We start from the raw sequence: 27,831 nt of genomic DNA, 5'->3' as shown, positions 1-27,831 counted from the left end.
TCATGCATGACATGTGGTCCCATCACTTCATGGCAAATAGATGGGGAAACAATGGAAACAGTGACATACTTTATTTTCCTGGGCTCCAAAATCACTGTAGATGGTGACTGCAGCCATGAAAATAAAAGCCACTTGCTCCTTGGAAGAAAAGCTATGACCAACCTAGATAGCATATTAAAAAGCAGAGACATTACTTTGCCAACAAAGGTCCATCTAGTCAAAGCTATGGTTTTTCCAGTGGTCATGTATGGATGTGAGAGTTGGACTATAAAGAAAGCTGAGCGCCGAAGAATTGATGCTTTTGAACTGTGGTGTTGGAAAAGACTCTTGAGAGTCCCTTGGACTGCAAGGAGATCCAACCAGTCCATCCTAAAGGAAATTGGTCCTGAATGTTCAATGGAAGGACTGATGTTGAAGCTGAAATTCCAATACTTTGGCCACCTGATGCGAAGAACTGACTCATTGGAAAAGACCCTGATGCTGGGAAAGACTGAAGGCAGGAGAAGAAGGGGACGACAAAGGATGAGATGGTTGGATGGCATCACAAACTCGATAGACATGAGGTTGAGCAAGCTCCAGATGTTGGTGATGGACAGGGAAGGCTGGCATGCTGCAGTCCATGGGGTCACAAAGAGTTGGACATGATTGAGAGACTGAACTGAGAAGAGCAAAGAACAAATAAACAGAAATGAACAATAAAATAACTGAAATGAAAAATACACAAGAAGAAATCAACAGCAGAATAACTAAGCCAGAAGAACAAACAAGTGACCTAGAAGACAGAATGGTAGAAATCACTATCATGGAACAGAATAAATAAAAAATGAAAACAGCCTAAGAGACCTCTGGGACAACACTAAAGGTGTCAACATTCACAATATCAGGGTGCCAGAAAAAAGAAGAGAGAACCTGAGAAAATAATTTAAGAAATAATAACTGAAAACTTCCCTAAGACAGGAGAGGAAAGAGTCAACCAAATTCAGGAAGCACAGTGTTTCAGGCAGGATAAACCCAAGGAGGAACATGCCTAGATACATAGTTATCAAATAGACAAAAATTTAAAAATATTAAAAGCAACAAGGAGAAAATGACAAATAACATACAAGGGAACTGCAATAGGTTATGAGCAAATCTCTCAGCAGAAAATTCATAAAAAGAGTGAAAGTGAAAGTCGCTCAGTCATGTCCAACTTTTTGCCACCCATAGACTGTCAGTTCAGTTCAGTCACTCAGTTGTGTCTGACTCTTTGTGACCCCATGGACTGCAGCACGTTAGGCCTTCCTGTCCATCACCAACTCCCAAATTTGACTCAAACTCATGTCCATTGAGTCCTGAATGCTTTTCCCAGCATCAGGGTCTTTTCTAGTGAGTCAGTTCTTCGCATTAGGTGCCCAAAGTATTGTAGTTTCAGCTTCAGCATCAGTCCTTCCAATGAACATTCAGGACTGATTTCCTTTAGGATGGACTGGTCGGATCTCCTTGCAGAGATCCATGGAATTCTCCAGACCAGAATATTGGAGCAGGTAGCCTTTCCCTTCTTCAAGGGATCTTCCCAACCCCAGGATCAAACCCAGGTCTCCTGCATTGCAGGCGGATTACCAGCTGAGCCACATTCGCAAAGGAGTGGCACAATATATTTAAAGGATGAAAGATTCAGTTCAGTTCAGTCGTTCAGTCATAAGGACATATAGCCAAAAATATTCTACCCAGCAAGGCTCTATTCAGATTTGACAGAGAAAACCTTACAGGCAAGCAAAGACTAAGAGAATTCAGCAACACCAGACCAGCTTTGCAACAAATGCTAAAGAAATCCTCTAGGTTGGAAAGAGACTAGTAACTTAAAAAATACCTTTAACATATATAGACTGCTGCATCAAAACCTCATGGAAATAGCAAACCTCAAAGCTACAATACATACACACATGAAAGAAAAGGGAAACCAAACACACACTAAGATGATCATGACAACACAAGAGAGGAGAACAAAAGAGTAAGGGGAATAAAAGACCTACAAAAACAAACCCAAATCAATTTTTTAAATAGCAAAGGGAATAGACATATTGGGATATATTGATAAATACCTTAAATGTAAGTGGATTAAATAGGCCAACCAAAAGACAAAACTGACTGAGTGGATACAAAAAGAAGGTGCATATACATGCTGTCTACAGGAAACCCATCTCAGATTTATGGAAACAAACAGACTTAAAGTGAAGGGATGGAAGAAGGTATTCCACACAAATGGAAATAAAAGGAAAGCTGAAGTAGAAATACTCATATCAGGAAAAAAGTAGACTTTAAAACAGACTGTTATGAGAGACAAAGAAGAACACTAAATAAAGATCAAGGGATCAATCTAAGAAGATATAACAACTGTAATTACATATGCAACTAACACAGAAGCACCTAAATATATAAACAAATATTAAAATCCATAAAGGGAGAAAGCAAGGAGGAATCAGCTTGTGTTACTACACAATAACAGTGAGGGACTTTAATGCCCCATTTCATCAATGGACAGATCATCCAGAGAGAAAAAATCCATAAGGAAACAGACTTTAAATGACCCATTAGACTAGATGGACTTGACATTATAGAACATTGCATCCAAAAGCAGCAACATACACACTCTTCTAAATTGCACACAGAACATTCTTCAGAATTGTCAACATGCTGGGCCTCAGAATGAGCCTTGGTAAATTTAAGAAAGCGGAAATCATATCAAGCCCATTTTCTAATCACAATGCTATAAGATTAGGAATAAACTACAAGAAAAAAAAACTATATGAAAACACAAACCCATGTAGGCTAAATAATAAACTATAATTCATTTCAATCCTTATCAAATTACCAATGGCATTTTTCACAGAACTAGAGCAAAAACACTTAAAATTTTTATGGAGACACCAAAGACCTCAAATAGCCACAGTAATCTTGAGAAAAAAACATGGAGTAAGAGGAATCAGGTTCTATGAATCCAGACTATACTGCAAAGCTACAATCATCAAAATAATATGGTCCTGGCACAAACACAGAAATACAGATCAGTAGAACAGGTTAGAAAGCACAGAAGTAAATCCACGCACCTATGGTCAATTAGGGGCTTCCCTGGTGGCTCAGTGCTAAAGAACCCTCCTGTCAGTGTAGGAGTTATGAGTTCAATCCCTATGTTGGGAAGATCCCCCAGAGGAGGAAAGGGCAACACATTCCAGTGTTCCTCCTTAGGAAATCTCATGGACAGAGGAGCCTGGAAGGCTACAGTCCCTGGGGTTGCAAATGAGTCAGACATGACTTACTGACTAAACAACAACCAGATGGTCAATTTATAACAAAGGGGGTATGACTACACAATGGTGGAAAGACACTCTCTTCAACAAATGGTGCTGGGAAAACTGGACAGCTACATGTAAGAAAATAAAATTAGATCATTCTTTAACACCATACAAAAATAAGCTCAAAATGAATTAAAGAACTACAAGTGAGACTGGACAGTATAAAACTCCTACAGGAAAACATAGGCAGAACACTCTGACATAAATCATAGCTATATCTTTTTCAATTTATCTACTAGAATAATGAAAATAAAAACAAAAATACACAAATGGTACCTATTGAAATGCAAAAGTTTCTGTTCAGCAAAGGAAAACATAAAGAAAATGAAAAGACAACTCACACACCGGGAGAAAATATTTGCAAATGATGTGACCAACAAGGAATTGGTCTCCAAAATTTACAAACAGTTCATGAAGTTAAATATCACTAAAACAAACAATCCAATTTTTTAAAAAATGGGCAGAAGACCCAGACATTTCTTCAAAGAAGACATATAGATGGCCCAAAGGCACAAGAAAACATGTTTAACAGAACTAATTATTAGAGAAATGCAAACCAAAACTATAGTGAGATATAACCAGAAAAAATAAATATCATTAAAAAATCCAAAAACAATAAATGCTAGAGAGGCTGTGGATAGAAAGAAACCCTCATACACTGTTGGTGGGAATGTAAATTGGTACAGCCATGTGGATAACAGTATGGAAGTTCTTTTAAAAATTAAAAAGAGAGCTACCATTTGACCCTGCAATCCCACTCCTGGGCAAGTATACAGAGAAAAACATGGTCTGAAAGAATACACGCACCCCAGTGTTCACTGTCACAACTGTTTACAAGAGCCAAAACATGGAAGCAAGGTAAATGTCCATTGACAGAGGAATGGATAAAGAAGATATGGTACATATATATGATGGGGTATTAATCAGCCATAAAAAGAATGAAATAATGCCATTTGCAGCAACATGGATGGATCTAGAGACTGTCATACTGAGTGAAGTCGGAGAAAGAAAAATATCATATGATATTCCTTATACAGGGAATCTAAAAAGAAATAGGGCTTCCCTCATAACTCAGTTGGTAAAGAATCCACCGGCAATGCAGGAGACCCCAGTTCAATTCCTGGGTCGGGAAGATCCCCTGGAGAAGGGATAGGCTACCCACTCCAGTATTCTGGTCTGGAGAATTCCATGGGGTCACAAAGTCCATGGGGTCACAAAGGGTTGGACACAACTGAGTGACTTTCACTTTCAAAAAGAAATAATACAAATGAACTTATTTACAAAGCAGAAACAGACTTAGAGAATGACCTTATGGTTACCAGGGGGGAAGAGATACATAGGGAGCTTGTGATTGACATGTATACATTACTATATTTAAAACAGATTATCAACAAGTGCCTACCGTAGAGCACAGGCAACGGTGCTCACTGTTACGTGACACTGGATGTGAGGGGAGTTTGGGGAGAAGGGATATATTTAAATGTTGGCTGAGTTGCTCTGAAACTACCACAGCATTGTTAATCAGCCCTAACCAGCTATACTCCAGTGTAAAATTAGAAGTTTAATAAAAATGAAATATTGTTAGATTGGATTAAAAAAGCAAGACCCATCTACATGGTGCCTACAAGAAGCACACTTTTAACCCAATGACAAATACAGGTTAAAAGTAAAACGACAGAAAGACATATGCCATGCTAACACTACTCAAAAGAAAGCTGAATGTCTACTTTAATATCAAAGTAGATTTCACAGCAAACAATATTGCCAAGTATAAAGATATTCATCTTCTAACTTGTATAGTAATTAGACCCCAATTAAAATAAAGAAATTTAAAAATTTTTAATTAAAAAAAAAACATAAACTGGTAAATTTATCAAGAAGACACAAACATCCTAAATGCTCTTACCCCTAATAACAGTATTTCAAAATGAATGATTCAGACACTTCCAGAACTAAAAAACAAAATCAACAGATCCATAGTTACTGCCAGAGACTTTGATCATCTACTCTCAGTATTTGATAAAAAATAGTTTTGAAAAATCAGCAAGCAGGATTTTACAAAAGTATCAACCAACTTCATTCACTTAACTGAATTAAAGAACACTCCATCTGACAACAGCAGAATATACATTCTTTCCAAGTGTACATCAATATAGATCATACGCTGAGCTATAAAACAAATCTCAAATTTAAATGAATTCAAGTTATACAAAGTATGTTCAGTGACCACAGTGATAATAAATTATAAATCAATATCTTAAAGGTATCTGGAATAATCTAAAGTGTTTGAAAAATGAATACTACACATCTAAATGAACACCACATATGGATCAAAGGAAAAACACTGCTATTGTTGTTCAGTTACTCAGTCATGTCCAACTCTTTGCGACTCCATGGACTGCAGCATGCCAGGCTTCCCTTTCCTTCACCATTTTCCAAAGGAAAAATCAAAATGGGAATTAATAGTTTTTTTTTTTTTTTAACTGAATGAAAATGAAATAAAAATATTGAAATTCCTGAGATGCTGCTATAGTAATAATTAGGAGGAAATTTATAGTAAACACTATAGTGTTTTAGTGTTGGAAAGAAGATATCACTAAAATTGGAAAGAGGATATCAAAGCAATGATGTCAACTTCTGTTTTAGGAAACTAAAGATAGAGGAAATCAGGAGTTACACCAGCATCATGGTATACATAATGAGATGTCCTTTTTTTGTCTCTCTTCTTCAATCTACAACCAATAAGACACTCACAATTCAACAAAGGTACCTCTGCAAACACACCAGGACACACCAGTGCAATGGGGGCACCCATAAACCTGACACCACCAGGCATGGCAGAGGCAAGTTACCCCAGCTCCTTCCATCCCCCATCTCCCACCCCAACAAGCCTGTGTCTTAGGAGATCCCTTATATAGCAGGCTCAAAGTAAAGGCATGTAAAATGATACTCCAAGTAAACTGCAGCCAAAAGCAAGCAGGGTAGCCATACTCAAATCAGACAAAATAGATATCAAGCCAAAAAAGTAACAAGAGACAAAGATGTACAGTATATAATTATAAAGAGAACAATTCATAAAGAAAACTTAATAGCTGTTAATATAAATGCAACTAACATAAGAGCACCAAAATATATAAAGCAGTTACTAACAGACACAAAGGGGAAAGTTGACAGCAACATAACTTTAACACCCCACCAATGGATAGATCATCCAGACAGAAAATCAACAAGGAGGCAGTGGCCTGACATGAAACATTAGGCCAGATGAATTTGATAGATTTGTACAAAACATTCCATCCAAAAGCAAAAGAATACACATTCTTCTCAAGTTCACATGGAACTTCCTCATAATTGGATATGTTAAGACATCAAACAAGTCTCAATAAATTTAAGAAGAATAAAATCATTCCAAACATCTTTCTAATCACAATGATATAAAACTAGAAATGAATCATAAGAAGAAAGCTGGAAGTCACAAATATGTGGAGAATGAACAACATACTACTGAACAACTACTGGATCAATGAAGAAATCAAAGGGGAAATTTAAAATACTTGAAGACAAATGAAAATGAAAAACACAACATGTTTACAGGATGCAACAAAAAAGTATTAAGAGTCAGGTTTATAGCAGTACAGACCTATCTCAAGTAATAAGAAAAACCTCAAATAAACAATCTACCTTTTCACCTAAAGGGGCTAGAAAAAAATAAGAATGAATGAAGCCTAGAGTGAGCAGAAGGAAGAAAATAATAAAGATCAGAGCAGAAATAAATGAAACACAATCTAAAAAGGAAATAGACAATATCTTTGGCAACCCACTCTAGTACTCTTGCTTGGAAAATCCCATGGACAGAGGAGCCTGGTAGGCTACAGTCCACGGGGTCGCTAAGAGTCGGAAACGACTTAGCGACTTCACTTTACTTTTACTTCATGAAACTAAGAGCTGATTCTTTGAAATGGTAAACAAAACTGACAAACCTTTAGCTAGACTCACTAACAAAAAAGGAGGCAAGGCTCTAATAAATAAAACCAGAAATGAAAGAAGAGAAATAATAGATATCACAGAAATACAGAGAAATATAAAATAATATTATGAACAGCTACATGCCAATAAATTAAACAAGCTAGGAGAAATGGACAAACTCTTAGAATCACACAACCTTCTAAGACTGAATCATGAAGAAATAGAAAATCTGAATAGTCCGATCACTAGCAAAGAGACTGAAACAGTCATCAAAAACCTCCTCCAAAAACAAAATTCCAGGACCATAAGATCCACAGGTGAATTCTAAAAAACATTCAAGGAAGATTTAATACCTATTGTTCTCAAATTCTTCCCCAAAACTGAAGAACAGGGAATACATGCTAACTCATTTTACAAAGCCAATGTTGCCCTGATACCAAAACCAGACACAGACAACAACTAAAAAAGGAAATTACAAGCCAGTATCTCTGATGAACATAGATGCAAAAATCCTCAATAGAATATTAACAGACAGAATACAACAATCCAGTAAAATGATCATACACTATGATGAGGTGAAATTTACTTCAGGAATGCAAAGATGGTTCAACATCCATATATCAGTGTGATACACCACAAGAAAAAAAAATCAAGGCTAAAAATGTGATGATCATCTCAATAGATGCAGGAAAAGTGTCTGGCAAAATTCAACATCCATTTATGGTAAAAATCCTCAATAAAATGGGTATAAAATGAATGAGCTTCAACATAGTAAAAGCCATACAATGACAAACCACAGCTAACACCACACTCAATGGTGAAAAACTGAGAGCTATCCCTCTAAAATCAGAAAAAGGACAAGGATGTCCACTCTTGCCACTTTTACTCAACATAATGTAGTAATAAGTCAGTCAGAAAAATTAGGCAAGGAAAAGAAAAAAAGGCGGGGCTGGTGCACTGGGATGACCCAGAGGGATGGGATGGGGAGGGAGGTGGGAGGGGGGTTCAGGATGGGGAAGACATGTGCACCCATGGCGGATTCATGTCAATGTATGGCAAAACCAAAACAATATTGTAAAGTAAAATAAATAAATAAAAATAAATAAATTAAAAAAAAAATAAAAAACATTCTAAAGGAATAGTAAAACACTATTTGTAGATGACATGATTTTATACATAGGAAATCTCAAAGACTCCACCAAAAAACTGAGATAATAAATACAGTAAAGTTGCAGGGCACAAGATCAACATATAAAAATCTGTCTTATTTCTATATGCTAACAATGAGAAGGAGAAATTAAGAAAACAATACCATTTATAATCATGACAGAATAAAATACAAATAAATTTAACAAAGAAAGTGAAAGACCTACACACTGAAAACTAAGACACTGTTTAATGAAATTGAAACATCACAAATAAATGGAGAGATATTTCATGCCCATGGATTCGAAGAATCAGCATAACTAAAATGTACATGTATCTAAAGTAATCTACAGACCTAATGCAAGTCCTAGCAAAATATCAATGCCATTTTTCACAAAGTTAGAATAAATAATTCTAAATTTGCATGCAAATACAAGAAACTCTGAATAACCAAAGCAATTCTGAGAAAAAAGAATATAGTTGGAGCTATCACCTCCCTGTTTTCCAACTATATTACAAAGTTATCATAATCTTAGCAGAATGGTATTGGCAGGAAAACAGATAAACAGATCTATAGAACAGAACTGAGAGCCCAGAAATAACCCAGGCATATATGGACAACTAATTTACAACAAAGTAGCAAAGAACATACACTGGAGAAAGATAATCTCTTCAATAAATAGTGTTGGGAAAACTAGAAAGCTACATGCAAAAAAAATGGACTGAGACCACTATCTCACACCATACACAGACATCAACTCAAAAGGAATTAAAGACTTGAAAGGAAGACCTGAAATAATAAAACTAGAAGAAAGCATAGGCGGTATGCCCTTTGACATCATTCTCAGTAATATCTTTCAAGATATGCCTCCTCAGGCAAGGGACACAAAAGCAAAAATAAACAAATGGAACTACATCAAACTAAAAAAGCACAGGGAATAATCAACAAAACAAAAAGACAAGTGAATTGGAAGATATTTCCAAATCATCTATCTAATAAGGTGTTAATATCTAAAATATATAAAGAACTCATACAATTCAAAAACAACTTCATTAAAATATGAGCAGAAGAACTGAATAAACATTTTTCCAAAGAAGACATACAGATGGCCAACATGATTTTCAACATCATGGATTAATAGGGAAATACAAATCAAAACCACAAGAAAATATCACCTCATGTTGGTTAGCTGGTTAGACTGACCATTATCATTAGGCAAGAAATAACAAATGTTTGCAAGGATATGGAGAAAAGTATTGGTGGGGATGTAAACTGGTGTAGCCACTATGGAAAACAGTATGGAAATTCCTCAAAAAATTAAGAATAGAACTACCATATGATCAAGATACCCCATTCTTTAGTATATATCCAAAGAATACAAAAAGCACTCTTTCAAAAATGTATGCACTATGTTCACTGCAGCATTATTTACAGTAGCCAAGATATGGAAACAAGTTCAGTGCTCATCAATAGATAGGTGGATAAAGCAGATAAAGCATGTGTATACAGATGGATACATACATATATACATATACACAATGGAATACTACTCAGCCTTAAAAAGGTGAAGTCTGGGAATTCTCTGGCAGTCCAGTGGTTAGGACAATGTGCTCTCACTGCTGTGGACCCAAGTTCAATCCCTGGTCAGAGAACTAAAACCCCACAAGTGCACGGCCTAGCCAAAATAACAGATGAAATCTTTCCCTGTGTGACACCATGGATAGGCCTTGAGGGTATTCTGCATAGTGAAACAAGTCAGACAGAAAGACAAATGCTGTATGATTTCACTCATAACTGCAATTTTTAGAACAAACACCAGAAATAAATTCACACCTACAGTCAATCTTCGACAGAGAAGGCAAGAATATACAATGGAGAAAAGACAGTCTCTTCAGTAAGTGGTGTTGGGAAAGCTTGAAAGCCACATATAAATCAGTGAAGTTAGGACACTTCATACATATGCAAAAATAAAGTCAAAATGGCTTAAAATTTATATAAATATAAGATATGACATCATTAAACTTCTAGAAGAGAACATACACAGAACATTCTCTGATATAAGTCATAGCAATGATTTCTTAGGTCAGCTTCTCAAGGCAATGAAATAAAAGCAAAAAGAAACAAATGGATCCTGATAAAACTTTTAATCCTTTACACAGCAAAGGAAACTATAAAAAAATGATACGGCAACCAGAATGGGAAAATATATTTGCAAACACAGTGACCAACAAAGGATTAATTTCTAAAATATACAAACAGTTCACACAATCAATAACATAAAGAAAAAACAATGAAAAAATGGGCAGAACATCTAAATAGATATTTCTCCAAAGAAGATACACAGATGACCATCAGGCCCATGAAAAGATGCTCAACATGGCTAATTATCAGAGAAATGCAAATCAAAACTACAATGAGGTATCCCCTTATATCTATCAGAATGTATCAACAAAAAGTCTACAAATAATAAATCCTGGAGAGTGTAGAGAAAAGGGAAGCCTCTGACACCGTTGGTGAGAATGTAAGTTGGTGCAGCCACTATGAAAAACAATATGGAGAAACCTTAAAAAACTAAAAAATAGAGTTGCCATAAAATCCAGCAATTCTAACTCTGGGCATATATCTGACGAAAACTCTAATTTGAAAAGATACCTGCAACCTAGTGATCATAGCAGCAGTATTCACAAATAGCCAAGGCACTGAAACACCTAATGTGCACTGCCAGATGAATGGGCAGATATGTGGTCCATACATACAAAAGAATATGACTCAACCATAAAACATCATGCAATAATGCCATTTGCAACAACACAGATGGACTCGGAGATTACCATACTAAGTGAAATAAGTCTAACAGAAAGAAAATTTCACAAGATACCACATATATGTGGAATCCAAAGTATGATACAAATGAACTTATTTACAAAAGAGAAATAGACTCACAGACACAGAAAACGAACTTATTGTCACCAAAGGCAAAAGGGGGTGGAAGAGGAGTAAATTAGGAGTTTGAGATTAGCAGATAAAGAGTACTGTATATAAAATAAATAAGGTCCTGCTGTATACAATAGGGAACTATATTCAATATCAAGTAATAAACCATAATAAAAAAGAAAAAAATAAATTATCAGACAAAACAACACAAACACACATACACGGATTCAGAGACCAGAGTAGTGGTTACCAGAGTGAAAGGGGCAGGGCAAGCAGAGACTGAAACAGGTGAAGGGGATCAACCTGAAAACTGTGACTACTGCATCCTCATTTGTCCCTCAAATGTGAATTAGCAGGTTAATGACCTCATCAGCACCGCTCAGTGATACTTTATAAGTGTCTGTGAGACCTTCTGGATCGGGATATTAGTTACAGAACGAGGCAACGCTGACACTCAGCAGAAGTCTCAGCCTAAGACAGACTGTCATGACAGGGGAGCTCACAAACCAAGCTGGACCTGCAGTCGTGACAGTGTGTGGGTTTGGGACACGAGGCGCCAGCTACTTTCTGTTCCCTCTACAGGCCAGGACTTACAGGCTATAACTCTTACAACAGGACTCGGATGTCATTTTAATTGCTCCATTTAGAGATGGAAACCTCTATCAGTGAGGTCAAGGAATCTGCTGGTAACTGGTAGAAGAACCCACTGAATTCAGAATTTTTCTCACTCAAATACCCTCTCATCCACAAGAAGCTAAACTGCTCAACTCCGGCAGTAGTAATGAATAAACGTAAGAAATGAATCATTTGTTAAGTCTATAAACTGAACTGCATATTCAAATCAAGCACAATCATTAGATTATTCCTAGAGACATGTGACCTGAGTTATTTACCAAATTGTACATGAGAAAAAATGAAATACTTATACATTGAAACCTCATTATATGTTCTCTATAAGAAAAAAAATAGCTTAGTAAAAAGCATCTTTACCAAACTGCATGCATACGGTCTTGTCTTACACAGAAGGAAGCCTTAGGTGAGCGTGCCATGGGGGTGAGGTGTGTGTGTGAAAGGCGGGAACAAACACAGAAGGGTCACCCGCCAGTGTGTGTTGGGCTGAGGTAATGGTCCTTCACTCAGCACCCTCCTGATGCCTAAGCAGTCTCTCCAGGAGATGACAGGTATAATTTCTCCAGAAACCTTGCTCTCCACCTCCCTTATGCATTTGAATTAACTCTGTGAGAGAGAGTTAGCTAAGGCTACAGTAATAGCTCTTGCTTCAAGCACAGCAATTAAGAGTGCCTGTTTCCTCTCCTCCTACATCTGTTCTGAGAGTGGAGTGAATACACTCGAATTATTTTCTGGATATGCAGTAATTGCTCGGAAATGACAACTCACCCGTCTGTAGAGTATGCTGTGCTTTTTTAGGTGAGGAATACCCAGGCTAACCTAAACGTTCAGTTGACACAGTCATCTGCTGTGCCATGAGAAAGGAAAAAGACAGTTTGACTTGAATTAGTCAGAGCAGTTGTCCAAAAATCAGTGCCCTGGTGAGGCAGTTAGACGGTGTCCTACCAGTGTGCTGTGCTTTAGGGACCTCAAAATACTCCCCACCCCACCTCCAACTCCCTCTGCCTCTGACATACAAGCACCTGCCGTCAACCTTCGTACTTCATTCCTCTGAATTAAAACCTCATGTCTCATTTTTTCTTAAAATATAAAACCCATCAGAATGAGGGATAATTCTATGGAACCTACATAAATCATAACACCTAAATATTTAATTTTTGTATGGTCCTTCACACATTTCAAAATTCTCTGAAATTCAGCGACCAATCTTAAAGCCTTGGCAGGGCTTGGCAAGAGCTGTCGCATTTACACAACCCAGGAACCAGGGGAGAAAGGGATGGGAACTTCCTCCGGCATTCCGTGGGCTGAGCCAGGCCTCTCTCCGAGATATCACACATGTGTGTGATCAATGGTCTTCCAGTATTCAATTCATAGTTCTACAGTAACACAGTTATGCTCATAATTTTTCACTGAAAGATGATTAAAGAGCACCATGATAAGGCTTGCTTTAAAAACTATAAGTCCACTTATGATTTATTTTTGTTTTTTAATACAGATATTCTGCAACAGAACCAACTCCTGTCCCATGGGGGATCATTTTTCCATCATTTAGTAATTTTCCTTCTTCCTACATTACTGAGAACATGACCCCAGCAAGGGCAGCAGCTCCTCCTGCAGGGCTCCACGGGGTCTGCCTGGGTCACGGCAGTGCCCGAGTCGGGGCCAGGCTGCCACAGCCACTCCAGAAGCCTGAAGGAAAGAAAGGCCAGTGGCATCTCCTCTCTGGCTCTGACTCGGAGTGGGCCCATGGGCACCCTCGACCAGGAGGAGCTGGGGGCCTGTCTTCCCCCACCGAGGCACGTCCTCACCCATGCCATCAGCTTCCTCTCACACTAGATGCTCCTCGATCCACATTTAGAAGTTCTCATTAAACTCAGAAAATAAGCTTTAGGAAGCCTGGAAAAGAAATCCAGAGATGCAAACACCTGAAGAAGAGGGACAAAAGTAAATCCCTCTGGCTATGGACACAGCCAAGAGGAGAATTCTCAAATGTTCTGCTTGAATTAAATAAGCCTGTGGGTCATCTCAATGCACTGTGCATGTCTTCATCATGTTCATTCACCTTTCAAAGGCAATTTCATTTTCCCCAACACTGACTGCATTTTGCGTAGACTGACAGATCATGGACAGGAAGGGAATTTGTATTCTATACAAATACTTGGAGAAATTAACTGACAACAATGCCTCAGCCAGGCTCTCCTGCCCCACTCTCTCACGGCCTCATGCCTTATGTTTTGTAAACGACACTGCTGACCTTGGTAGCACTGTGCCATGCGCCCACTTGGCCATGGGCCACTTTTGTCCGCCTTAGTATTTAAGTGGTCTTTGGAGACTCCTGGCTGCTGCTGCCCAGAGAGAATGAACGTGTCTGCAGCCCCCACAGCTCCTTGAGCCTTCTTTCAGCTTCCTCGGTCACGCCTTATCCTCCCTGGGTTCAATGACCAGTGTGAGCGGCAAGACACTATAATAAATTTATTTTCAGGAGAGTGCCTCAAATTTCTTGAAACCCTGAAGGGGGAAAATTTTACTCAGGTCATTAAATCTTCTTTTTCACAATTATCTTATTAAAAGGTTTATCCTCCTCCAGCCTTATTGAGCCCGCATGACAAGATTTGTTGCCGAGATAAATGACACCCTGCGTATCCCTGAACTAGCAAAGGACACAGCTGAAGTATTACTTAGAGTGATGGATAGTTAAAGATGTGGAACTAAAACAGATACATCCATAATTTGGAGAAGTGAGGAAAGACAATAGTTGGGAAAACAGTATTTTTAAAACACAACGATCACAATTTGTATTATGTATTATGAAAACTATTTTATTTGTATTATGAAAACTAATTATAGTAAATGAGTCTCTGTGATTCTATTTACTGCTGAGCCATTTTTTTCCTATGCTATATCTTTGTTGGTGCAGTTGGACTACGTATGTTGGGAGATGGCAACATAAACCAACGCATCTAAAGTTAGGAATTAGGAACCGTGTCCGAGGGGACAGTTCTCAGCTACAGACTAGTGAAAAGCACACAAAGGTGTTATAGAAACTGTTTCACGGTTATACCACATTATGCCATCCTCAAGACAGTCCTTCAAAATTTAATAATCCCATGGAAAAGATGAAAAATTGATGCTAGAAGAAATCAAAGGAGAAACACTTGATCCAGCCTGGCAGTGAGGTGAGGGGCGTAGGCCATGGATGAAAACACGAAGGCTGGAAGGGAGGCGGGAATGGGCCCCACACAGGAAACAGGAGAGGGGGTGAGGGGATCACAGGCTGCAGCGAGAATGCAGATGAAGAAGACAGGAGGCTAGGTGTCCATGGGGGGTGTGACACATCAAAGTGGAGGCAAGGGCCAGAGAGAGGCTTACCTCTCTCCATCATCTGAAGGCACTTAGACTTTATCCTACAAACAAGTGGCGTTTTCAAGGAGCTTAAGCCAGGGAGAGCCTTAACAGGCCTGCTTTACTCCAAAGTGGGAACAACATTACCAAATCCTAGATGCTACCTGAGAACCCCTTCTTCTCCCCCTCCCACTCAGAAGAACTTGAGTGAAGGCAGTGTCAGGGCAGTTCCCCACCTGTCCACAGGCCAGGGCTACGTGCAGAGTGGATGCCCAGAAAATGCAGGCTGACTGGCTGAAGCAGGCAGGAGTGATAAGGAAGAGAAGCAAATAAACTGGTAATTACAACAAACAACTGATAAATCCATGCACAACACTGCATGGATTAAACTGCACCTTGATAAGGAGACACAATGGCTACAACAAATAAAATATTCTACATGTGAAAAAAAATAGTGTGAAGAGAAAAGAAATTCATATATTTGCAGTAAAGTACCCCTTAAAGCCCTTCTACACCATGAATTGAAATGGTGTCTAATTCAGTGTCTTTTAGAGTTACAGGGGAACTGTGTCCCTGGGCAGTTACCGAGTATCAGTGAGTGGCTGGATTCTGCCACTCAGACGTTATTGAGCATTTACGTGAGGCAGGAGGAGGAGTCCTAAGGAGCCCAGAGATCCTCAGGTCACTCTGCTGCCCTAGGGCCATGACAGCATGCATGGTGAACTTTCAAGTCAGGAAACCAAAGGAGAGCATCTACTATAGAGTTTTATATTTAGTTGTTTTTTAAATCTCTTTCATGCAAAAAGCACAGAGCTCTTCCCATATACGAAGATGACTTCCAAGGACCAAATGACATGAGGCTTTAGAAGAGCTGCCTTCTAAAAAAAGAAAAATCCGTTCTTTTCATTATGCTGTTTCATTTGGAAAATTCATGATTCCTTATGTAATAAAGGAAAAATGAATCTTTTAATTGTGAATTCTGCTTGCTTGCTGAACATGACAAAGTCTTAGTATATTCCAAGTGTTGTCATATGAGCGTGTAATGGGGAATCCAATTTTGAATGGGCTTGCCTTGCATTTTCTATAAATACAGCAGTGATCTAACTACAGTCAGAGAGATCTGGGTTGGATGCCAAACTCACCCACTTTCTACCCATGTCCAATTTTCCCTTTCAGATGATGAATGTGGTACTGAATAATACCATGTATGGAAGGCCCTTTGCTGTGTTCTAGCACAAGATAAGCAAAGGACCAATTGGACTAAACTCACCCAGAAGGGCAAAGGGTGAGTCTTTGTGCTAGGGTCAAGCACAGTTTGAAAATTAATGAGGAAATTAGTAACATTTTCTCAGTCTTCTCTTTCCATACAAATGCATAATTGCTGCACACTTTCCATACTGGGTACACCTTTTATGTAATTATGACGGGAAAATTGTGGTGACAATTGAATTTATGAACCCATGCAATAGTAATCTGATGTACTGCTCACTAAATAAATACCTTAAAACAAGAAGGAAGTTTAAGAGTATTTTGTTCCCCTGCTTCATTGTATGGAAGAGGCAACTGAGACACAGGGAGGTAGTAAGACAGCTCCAGGACTGCACAGGACATGCATCTCCAAGACCCCTGCACATTGCAACATAAGGACTTTGGAATTCTATGCTTACTGGGTGGGACTGGTGTAATTCCATGTCCTGATACAGATAAACTGGAGAGTAAGTCTCAGATCTGGAAAAACGCAGGGACGGGCAGCCAGGGTAGTGTGAGGGTTGGCAAGCTGCAGGGCTCTAAATAGAACTGAGCTCCATGGAGAAGACGGAAACAGGCCATGGTCTAGATGCACTCTACGAAAAATGTGTTTGCAACAACCTCAGCAATCTCTGACCATCACCATCAACAGGTATGCATTTCTCTCCTGGCCAAGAACACTATTCTTGTCTTGGTCTTTTTTAATCTATCAATTGTTAAATAAAAAAAAAATTGATAGAAAACCTAGACAGAAAATTGGCAAAGACATAAAACTCATCAAAACCATTAAATAAGATTCAAGTCTTCCAGTAACAGAAGAATACCAATTCTTTACAAGTGCCCATGGAACAGTCACAAAAAAAACATACCCCAGGTCATAAATTAAATAGTAACAAACTGTAAAAATTTTTGGACTTATAAAGAGTATGTTCTGTAACCACAATGGAATTAAGCTAGAAATTAGTACTAGATAACAAAAAAAAAAAAAACTTCTAGACATTTGGAAATAAAAAATACACTTGTAAATAATACATGAATTAAAGGGGGAAAAAATCTCAAGGGTAGTAAAAAACACATTGAACTGAATGAAAATGAAAACAAACATCAAAATCTGTGAGATACAGCTAAAATAGTAGAGCAGTCAACTTAGGGCACTAAATGCTCACATTAGAAGTCTCAAGTTGAGACTCTAAATGCTACCTCAAAGAAGAAGAGCAAAATAAATCCAAGCAACAAGAAGAAAGTAAATAATAAAGATAAAAAGCAAAATGTAATAAAACTGAAAATAGAAAAATAATGAAACAAAAGTTGGTTCTTCAAAAAGATGAGTGGAACCAACCTCCAGCAAGATGACAATGGAAAAAATGACAACACACATTACCAGTATCAGAAATGAAGCAAGGAATATTACTGTAGGTCCCACTGATGTTAAAGGGATTATAAAGGACTAGCAAATAGAATACAGCAACATATAAAGAGTTTTTTAAAAAGATTTATTATTAAACATGATAACTAGGTGGGGTTTATCCTAGGGATGCAAAGCTGGTTCAACATCTGAAACCATGTAATTCACCATAGAGCAAGCAAGAGCCCTACCTATAAACCTTCAGATTGCGAACTTTCAAAAATGCAAGTGTGTATTCCATCAACATTAGGCATATGTGCAATTGCAGCCTGCCTTCCATCTTCTGTTGCTAATGCTCTTTCAGTTCCACGATCTCCTCCCTTCTCACTCGCTGCCAGTCAGTAATGCTTTCTTGCCTGTTCACTCGATGTCACGCCCTGTATGCCACCTGTTGTACTGAACTACTGTGCTTTTCAAGGTACTGTACTGTAAGATTAAAATTGTTTTATTTGTGTGTGTGTGTTTGTTTTTTGTGTACTATTTGTATGAAAGTATTATAAACTATTGCAGTTCAGTACTATATAGCCAATTGTGTTAGCTGGGAACCTAGGCTAACACAGATGTACTTATGAACAACTTGGGCTTATGAACACACTCTCAGAATGGAACTTGTTCATAGGTAGGGGACTTGCTGTATTAACTGCCTTAAAAAAAAAAAGCACATTGTGTATCAATTAATGCAGAAAATATATTTGGCAAAGTTCAACACCCATTCCTGATTTAAAAAATTATTTCAGAACATTAGAAATAGATGGAACTTTCTCAACTTAGTGAAGAATGTTACATAAAATATATCTAGCTAACATCACACTTAATAGTGAAGACTGAATACTTTTCCTCTAAGATCTGGAACAAAGCAAGATGTCCACTCACACTACCACTATTCCTGTAGCACTGGAAGTGCTAGCCAGTGGCATAAGGCAAGAAGAACAGTAATAAGAGGCATACAGATTGGAAAGCAAGAAATAGGTCTCATTTGCAGATGACATGAAGATGTACACAGAAATTCTCAAGGAACCTACCAAAAAAATTTCCTAAAATTAGTGAGTTTGGCAAGTCAGAGGACACAACATTAACTTATATAAGGTAACCATATTTCTGTATACTATCAATGAACACAGGGAAAAATAAATATTAAAATACAGTACCATTTACAAGCACTCCAACACTGTGAAATACTTAGGTGAAAATCTAACAAAATATTTTCAGAACACTGCAAAACACTGGAATGTAAAAAAATAAAGAAGATCTAAATAAATGGAAAGATATACCATGTTTATGGATTAAAATACTCAACATAATAAAGATGTCAATTCTTTCCAAACTGATATAAAGGCATAGCATGAGATATTTTTTTGCACTTATAGATAAGATAGCTCTAAAATATAGAAAATATGTACTAAATAATAATTTTTAATATTAATAATATTTAATATTAAATATTTTTAATAATTTAATTTAATATTAATAATTAAATAAATAATTTTTAAAAATAAAGTGACTCAATTAATTCCACCCAATTCCAAGACTTATCACACATAGCTGCAATAATCAAGACTGCAGGTTGACACAATGATAGACACACAGATAAATGGAAGAAACTAGAGACCAGAAACAGCCCACAGAAGTTGAGCCAACTGACTTCTGACAAATGTACAAACATAATTCAAAGACGAAGGATAGTTTTTTTCAACAAGTGATAATAAAGTAACTAGATATTCATAAGCAAAAGGAAAAGAAACAAACTTAGCTATAAACCTCACACACACACACACAGATTTTCTATAATAATTAATTCAAAGCTGAAAATGAATTAAATGTAAAACACATATTAAAACTTTTATAAGAAAATAGGAAAAAATCTTTAGGAGCTAGGGATTTATGAAGAGCTCTTAGACATTACTCTAAAAGTATACATTCCCACTGTTGGCAGGAATGTAAATTGATGTAGCTACTATGGAGAACAGTATGGAAATTCCTTTAAAAACTAGGATTAAAACTACCATATGACCCAAAAAGCCCACTACTTGGCATGTACCCTGAGGAAACCATAATTGAAGAAGACATATATATCCCCATGTTCATTGCAGCACTATTTCTGACAGCCTAGAGTGCAGGATGGGGTGGGAGGTGGGAGGGAGGTTCAAGAGGGAGGGCATATATGTACACCTATGGCTGATTCATGCTGATGTATGGCAGAAACAAACACAATATTGTAAAGCAATTATCCTACAATTAAAAGTAAATCAAAAAAATACTTGCCACACACACAAAAAGTATATTTCATAAAAAGTAAAAAGAAAATCAATTAATTGGACTTCCTCAATATTAAAAACTTTTCCTCTTTGAAAGACCCTACTAAAAGGATGAAAAAAAAAGCATACAAAGAGGGGGAAAAAATCTGAAAACTTCATCTGGCAAAGGAATCATATCTAGACTATAGGAAGAACTCTTAACAAGGCAGGAGAAAAAATAAATAAAGCAAAATACTCCAATTTTTAATGCAGCAACTAATATGAGGAAACATTTGGATGAAGAAGATATACTACTAGCAAATAAGCACATAAAGAGAATTCAATACCACTAACATTAATCAGGAAAATGTAAATTAAGACAACAAGGTGATATCAACCTATTGGACATAGACATAGTTGAGTAGCTAAAACAAAAAACTGTGACAGTACCAACTGCTGGTGAAGATACAGAGAAACTAGATCTCTCACACCTTGATGGTGGGATAGAAAATGGTATATAAACTTTGGAAAAGAGTTTGACAGCTTCTTAAAAAAAAAAAAAACAATATCACAGGACCTGGCAATAATATTCCTGGGCATTTATACCAGAGAATAAAACCTTACATCCACACACATACCAGGAATAGAAGGAACATACCTCAACGTAAAAAAAGCTATATATGACAAACCCACAGCAAACATTATCCTCAATGGTGAAAAACTGAAAGCATTTCCCTTAAAGTCAGGAACAAGACAAGGGTGCCCATTCTCACAACTACTATTCAACATAGTTTTAGAAGTTTTGGCCACAGCAATCAGAGAAGAAAAAGAAATAAAAGGAATCCAGATTGGAAAAGAAGAAGTAAAACTCTCAGTGTTTGCAGATGACACGATCCTCTACATAGAAAACCCTAAAGACTCCACCAGAATATTACTAGAGCTAATCAATGAATATAGTAAAGTTACAGGATATAAAATTAACACACAGGGAGGGGGGATCGGGATGGGGAATACATGTAAATCCATGGCTAATTCATGTCAATGTATGACAAAAACCACTACAATATTGTAAAGTAATTAGCCTCCAACTAACAAAAATAAATGAAAAAAATAAATAAATAAAATAAAATTAACACACAGTAATCCCTTGCATTCCTATACACTAACAATGAGAAAACAGAAAGAGAAATTAACAACTCCATTCACCATTGCAACAAAAAGTATAAAATACTTAGGAATATATCTACCTAAAGAAACAAAAGACCTACACATAGAAAACTATAAAACACTGATGAAAGAAATCAAAGAGGACACAAATAGATGGAGAAATATACCATATTCATGGATTGGAAGAATCAATACAGTGAAAATGAGTATACTATCCAAAGTAATCTATAGATTTAATGCAATCCCTATCAAGTTACCAAGGGTATTTTTCACAGAACTAGAACAAATAATTTCACAATTTCTATGGAAATGCAAAAAACCTCAAATAGCCAAAGCAAACTTGAGAAAAAACAATGGAACTGGAGGAATCAACCTGCCTGACTTCAGACTATACTACAAAGCTACAGTCATCAAAACAGTATGGTACTGGCACAAAGACAGAAACATAGATCAGTGGAACAAAATAGAAAGCCCAGAGATAAATTCATGCACCTATGGACACCTTATCATTGACAAAGGAAGCAAGAATATGCAATGGAGAAAAGACAATCTCTTTAACAAGTGGTGCTGGGAAAACTGGTCAACCACTTGTAAAAGAATGAAACTAGAACACTTTCTAAAACCATACACAAAAATAAACTCAAAATGGATTAAAGATCTAAACATAAGACCAGAAACTATAAAACTCCTAGAGGAAAACATAGGCAAAACACTCTCTGACATAAATCACAGCAGGATCCTCTATGACCCACCTCCCAGAGTAATGGAAATAAAAGCAAAAATAAACAAATGGGACCTAATTAAACTTAAAAGCTTTTGCACAACAGAGCAAACTATAAGCAAGGTGAAAAGACAGCCTTCAGAATGGGAGAAAATAATAGCAAATGAAGCAACTGACAAAGATATAATCTCAAAATATACAAGCAACTCCTGCAGCTCAATTCCAGAAAAATAAACAACCCAATCAAAAAATAGGCCAAAGATCTAAACAGACATTTCTCCAAAGAAGACATACAGATGGCTAACACACACATGAAAAGATGCTCAAAATCACTCATTATCAGAGAAATGCAAATCAAAACCACAGTGAGGTACCATCTCATGCTGGTCAGAATGGCTGCTATCCAAAAGTCTACAAGCAATAAATGCTGGAGAGGGTGTGGAGAAAAGGAAACCCTCTTACACTATTGGTGGGAATGCAAACTAGTACAGCCACTATGGAGAACAGGGTGGAGATTCCTTAAAAAACTGGAAATAGAACTGCCATACAACGCAGCAATCCCACTGCTGCATACACACCGAGGAAACCAGAATTAAAAGAGACATGTTTACCCCAATGTTCATTGCAGCACTGTTTATAATAGCCAGGACATGGAAGCAACCTAGTGTCCATCAGCAGACGAATGGATAAGGAAGCTGTGGTACATATACACAATGGAATATTATTCTGCCATTAAAAAGAATGCATTTGAATCAGTTCTAATGAGGTGGATGAAACTGGAGCCTATTATACAGAGTGAAAGAAGCCAGAAAGAAAAACAGCAAAATAGTATACTAAGGCATATATATGGAATTTAGAAAGATGGCAATGATAACCCTATATGCGAGACAGCAAAAGAGAGACACATGTACAGAACAGTCTTTTGAACTCTGTGGTAGAAGGTGAGGGTGGAATGATTTGAGAGAATAGCATTGAAACATGTATATTATCATATGTGAAACAGATCACCAGTCCAGGTTCGATGCATGAGACAGGGTGCTCAGGGCTGGTGCACTGGGATGACCCAGAGGGATGGGATGGGGAGGGAGGTGGGTGGGTCAGGATGGGGAACACATGTACACCCATGGCTGATTCATGTGAATGTATGGCAAAACCACTACAATATTGTGAAGAAATAAGCCTCCAAATAAAATAAATAAATTAAAAAAAATAAACAACAAAGCTTCTGAAGCATAAGAAAATATTTTCATGTTATCAGTGCAGATAATATTTTAAAGGAATGATCATTATGTTCAACTATATTAAAATTCACAGAGTTTATATTTCAAAATATACATTGGAAGTGAAAAAGTAATACATAGATCAGGGGGAAAAAAAACTGTGCTTACTAATGCACACAGTCATTTTATTTCTATAGAAAAAAACTGGGAATAACCAAAATATTCCTCAATAAACATTAAACAAACCATGGTCCATCCATAGCATGAAAGATTACTTAGCAATAAGTAAAAGAAACTACTGATACATGCAACAACTTGAATGGATCCCAAAATCACTTTGCTGAGGAAAGAAAAGCCAATCTCAAAAGGTCATGTGCTAAACGACTGCCTGTATGCACCATTCTCAAAATGACAAAACTATAGAAAAGACTAAATTAGTGGTTGACATATTAGAAGTTTTGGAGGAGTGAAACAGATATGACTCTGAAGCAATAGCAGGAAGGGAAACTTCATGGTGATGAGACCGTTCTGTATCTCAGTTATAGTGTCATTACACAGACCACATGTGACAAGACAGTGGAGCCGTGGACACACACTCTGCCAAAGTCAGCTCTGAGTCTGATGCCCGTGAACTGTGTGCTCTGCACTACCTTTGCGACTTCCTACAAATTCATAATTATTAATATAAAAACTTAAAAAGCATATCACACTGTGTTTCCTACTAAAATAGCAAGCATCGACACTCACTTCCAATATCTGGCCTCAGCTTCTTATCATATTCTCTTAGCAACTTGTTGAGAATAAGAGTCACATCTGTGTCTTGAGATTTCGGAGCCAAGACCCACTTCTGGTTTGATGATGAATCTTCATATTCATCTTCTTCCACCTTCCTGGTCCTGTAATGACAGCACAAAGTGTGACATGTAAGTTGTAGCAATGATGCCAGGAAATGTCTTAAGCTTTGGCCTGCCCAAGCACCACTGAAATAGGTAGAAAATTCCCAGTACACTCAGCCCATTCAAAAAACTACCCCTAAAATCTTACAAGTAAAACAAGACACACAAAAAGAATCCAATAAAAATGTCAGTGCTATTAACGTAACATAATGCTTTCATTAAATGTCATAAAAAAATTACAAGTCCATGTTAAATCATAGACATCATAATAAGTAATGTAATTCATGAAGGCCAATGAGCAGAGAGTCAGGCTTCCTTGTATCAACCTTGAGATCTTCTGAAGGTCAAGGCAAAAACAACTCACAGCTTCAACTTCTCGTTGCCAAGACCTCATTTTAGCTTAAGGTGAACAGCTTTTGCAGAATGCACTCATTGAAAATAGTTGAGTCTGACTCTGTGCTTCTCATGGAGCACCTTTGATCTAGGCAGACACAGGGACATAAGGAGGCCATATGCTTGGCCGGCACCCATGTGGGGTGCCAAGGAAGAGATACTGGTTAGTAAGTACACTCTGGTGATTTCACATACCTCTACCACACAAACTGATTCACCTCGCACAGAGTAGGCTTGTTGTTACTGTTCAGCCACTCAGTCGTGTCCGACTCTTTGTGACCCAATGGACTGTAGCAGGCCAGGCTTCCTGTCCTTCACCATCTCCTGGAGCTTCCTCAAACTCATGTCCATTGAGTCAGTGATGCCCTCCAACGATCTTATCCTCTGTCGTCCCCTTCTCCTCCTGCCTTCAATCTTCAAGCATCAGAGTCTTTTCTAGTGAGCCAGCTCTTCACATCAGGTGGCCTCAACTTCAGCATCATATTAAGGATTGATCTCCTTTAGGATGAACTGGTTGGATCTCCTTGCAGTCCAAGGGAATCTCAAAAGTCTTCTCCAACACCACAGTTCAAAAGCATCAATTCTTTGGCACTCAGCCTTCTTTATGGTCCAACTCTCACATCTATACATGACTACTGGGAAAACCATAGCCTTGACGATATGGACCTTTGTTGGCAAAGTAATGTCTCTGCTTTTTTATATGCTGTCTAGGTTTGTCACAGCTTTTCTTCCAAGGAGCAAGTGTCTTTCAATTTCACGGCTACAGTTACCACCTGCAGTGACTTCAGAGCCCAGGAAAATAAAATCTCTCACTGTTTCCATTGTCTGCTCATCTATTTGCCATGCAGTGATGCCATGATCTTCATTTTTTTGAATGTTGAGTTTTAAGCCAGCTTTTTCACTCACCTCTTTCACCTTCGTCAAGAAGCTCTTTAGCTCCTCTTCTCTTTCTGCCACAAGGGTGGTGTCATCTGCATATCTGAGGTGACTGATATTTCTCCTGGCAATCTTGATTCCAGCTTATGCTTCATCCAGCTTGGCATTTCTCATGATGTACTCTGCATATAAGTTAAATAAGTAGGTTGACAATATACAGCCTTGACACATTCCTTTCTCAATTTTGAACCAGTCCATTGTCACATGTCCTTTTCTAACTGTTGCTTCTTGACCTACGTACTGGTTTCTCAGGAGGCAGGTAAGGTGGTCTGGTATTACAAAAATTAAAATCTTTCTAGTGTGTCTGTAGCATTTGGCCCTTTAATAGATGAATCCAAATGAATGCTGAGCATCAGAATCTGCTCCAAGCAGGGCTGAGCCTGACAGCCACCTCTCCCGGGTGTACTTGAATGGAAAAGTCTCAAAATGACAAGGTAGTTTCTTTAGTGAGTGAGGCCATCTCAGCAGCACAGCAATTTGGGCCTGAAAAGAGGAGAGTCTTGTCTTCAAAGTAGCACTTCCAGGGGGCCTGCCATTTACCAATGCAAAATAGCCTGTCACACAAATAAAACAGGAAAACCTCTTTCATGGCTTGTCAGTGTGTGCTGCGTAATAGCACATCTTCCTTCACAAAAGATAACAAAATAGAAAATAGAAAATTGCATTGAGGTTTATTTGTCCTGATTAAGTATAAGCTCATTTCTGTTTAGCTTTCCAGATGGAAGCCAAAATGGCAACAACTTCACAAGGGAGTTGGCTTCTGGGACATGTGTTTTTATGTTAATTTTTGTCATTGTTTACTCGCTCAGTTGTGTCCAATCCAACTATCTGTGACTCCATGGACTGCACCACACCAGGCTTCTCTGTCCTTCACTGTGTCCTGGAGTTTGTTCAAACTCATGTCTATTGAGTTGATGCTTCCATCCAACCACCTAATACACTGTCACCCCCTTCTCCTACTGCTCACAATCTTTCCCAACATCAGGGTCTTTTCCAAAGAATCAGCTCTTCGCATCAGATGGCCAAAGTCTCCAATGAACATTCGGGGTTGATTTCCTTTAGGATTGACTGGTTTGAGCTCCTTGCTGTCCAAGGGACTCTCAAGAGTCTTCTCCACCACAGTTCAAAAACATCAATTCTTCAGCTCTCAGCCTTCTCTATAGTTCAGCCCTTCAATCCATACATGACTACTGGAGAAACCATATCTTTGACTACATGAACCTTTGTTGGCAAAGTGACATCTCTGCTTTTTAATATGCTGTCTAGGTTGGTCACTGCTTTTCTTCCAAAAAGCAACCAGTTTTTAATTTCATGGCTGCAGTCACCATCTGCAGTGATTTGGGAGCCCAAGAAAATAAAATCTGTCACTGTTTCCTTTTTCTTTCCATCTATTTGCCATGAAGTGATGGGACTGGATGCCATGATCCTCGTTTTTTGCACACTGATTTTTAAGCCAGCTTTTACACTCTCTGCTTTCACCTTCATCAAAAGGCTCTTTAGTTCCTTTTCACTTTCTGCCATTTGGGTGGTATCATCTGCATATCTGAGGTTACTGATATTTCTCCCAACAATCTTGATTCCAGCTTGAGATTCATCCAGCTTGGTGTTTCACATGATGTACTCTGCATACTGGAGAAGGAAATGGCAACCCACTCCAATATTCTTGCCTGGAGAATTCTATGGACAAAGGAGCCTGATGGGCTGCAGTCCATGTGGTCACAAAGAGCCAGATACGACTGAGCAACTAACACACACACACACACACGCACACACTGCATATAAGTTAAATAAGCAGGGTGACAATGTACAGCCTTGATGTACTCCTTCCCAGTTTTGACCAGTCCGTTTTTCCATATCTGGTTCTTATTGTTGCTTCTTGACCTGCATACAGGTTTCTCAGGAGACAAGTAAGCTGGTATGGCATTCCCATCACTTTAAGAATTTTCCATAGTTTGTTGTGACCCACAGTCAGAAGACTTTAGCATAGTCAATGAAGCAGATGTTTTTCTGGAATTCTCTTGCTTTTTTATGATCCAATGGATGTTCACAATTTGATCCCTGGTTCCTCTGCCTTTTCTAAATTCAGCTTGTATATCTGTTACCAGTTCTCATACTGTTGAAGCCTAGCTTGGAGGATTTTGAACATTACCTTGCTACCATGTGAAATGAGTACAACTGTGCAGTAGTCTGAACATTATTTGGTATTGCCCTTCCTTGGGATTGGAATGAAAACTGACTTTTCCAATCCTGTGCTAGGTTT

General features: G+C 37.9%; 1 protein-coding gene across 3 annotated transcripts in view; it reads right to left on the bottom strand.

Moving 5' to 3' along the window:
- GABRG3 (gamma-aminobutyric acid type A receptor subunit gamma3) overlaps positions 1–27,831 on the bottom strand; it is an 824,838-nt gene that overhangs the window by 791,063 nt on the left and 5,944 nt on the right. For 2 of the 3 annotated variants that reach the window (XM_043922583.1, XM_043922580.1), the window contains exon 2: positions 24,094–24,242. In XM_043922583.1, the coding sequence (XP_043778518.1) occupies positions 24,094–24,242 (149 nt within the window). Of the gene's footprint in view, positions 1–24,093; positions 24,243–24,830; positions 24,938–27,831 lie in introns of those variants that run through there. The other variant, XM_043922582.1, reaches the window with a different exon arrangement.

Source organism: Cervus elaphus, chromosome 13 (assembly GCF_910594005.1).
Source record: "Cervus elaphus chromosome 13, mCerEla1.1, whole genome shotgun sequence".
In the NCBI taxonomy this organism is placed as follows: Eukaryota; Metazoa; Chordata; class Mammalia; order Artiodactyla; family Cervidae; genus Cervus; species Cervus elaphus.
Note: the sequence above shows the minus strand (reverse complement) of the source record. Positions and strands in the feature narration are given on the sequence as shown.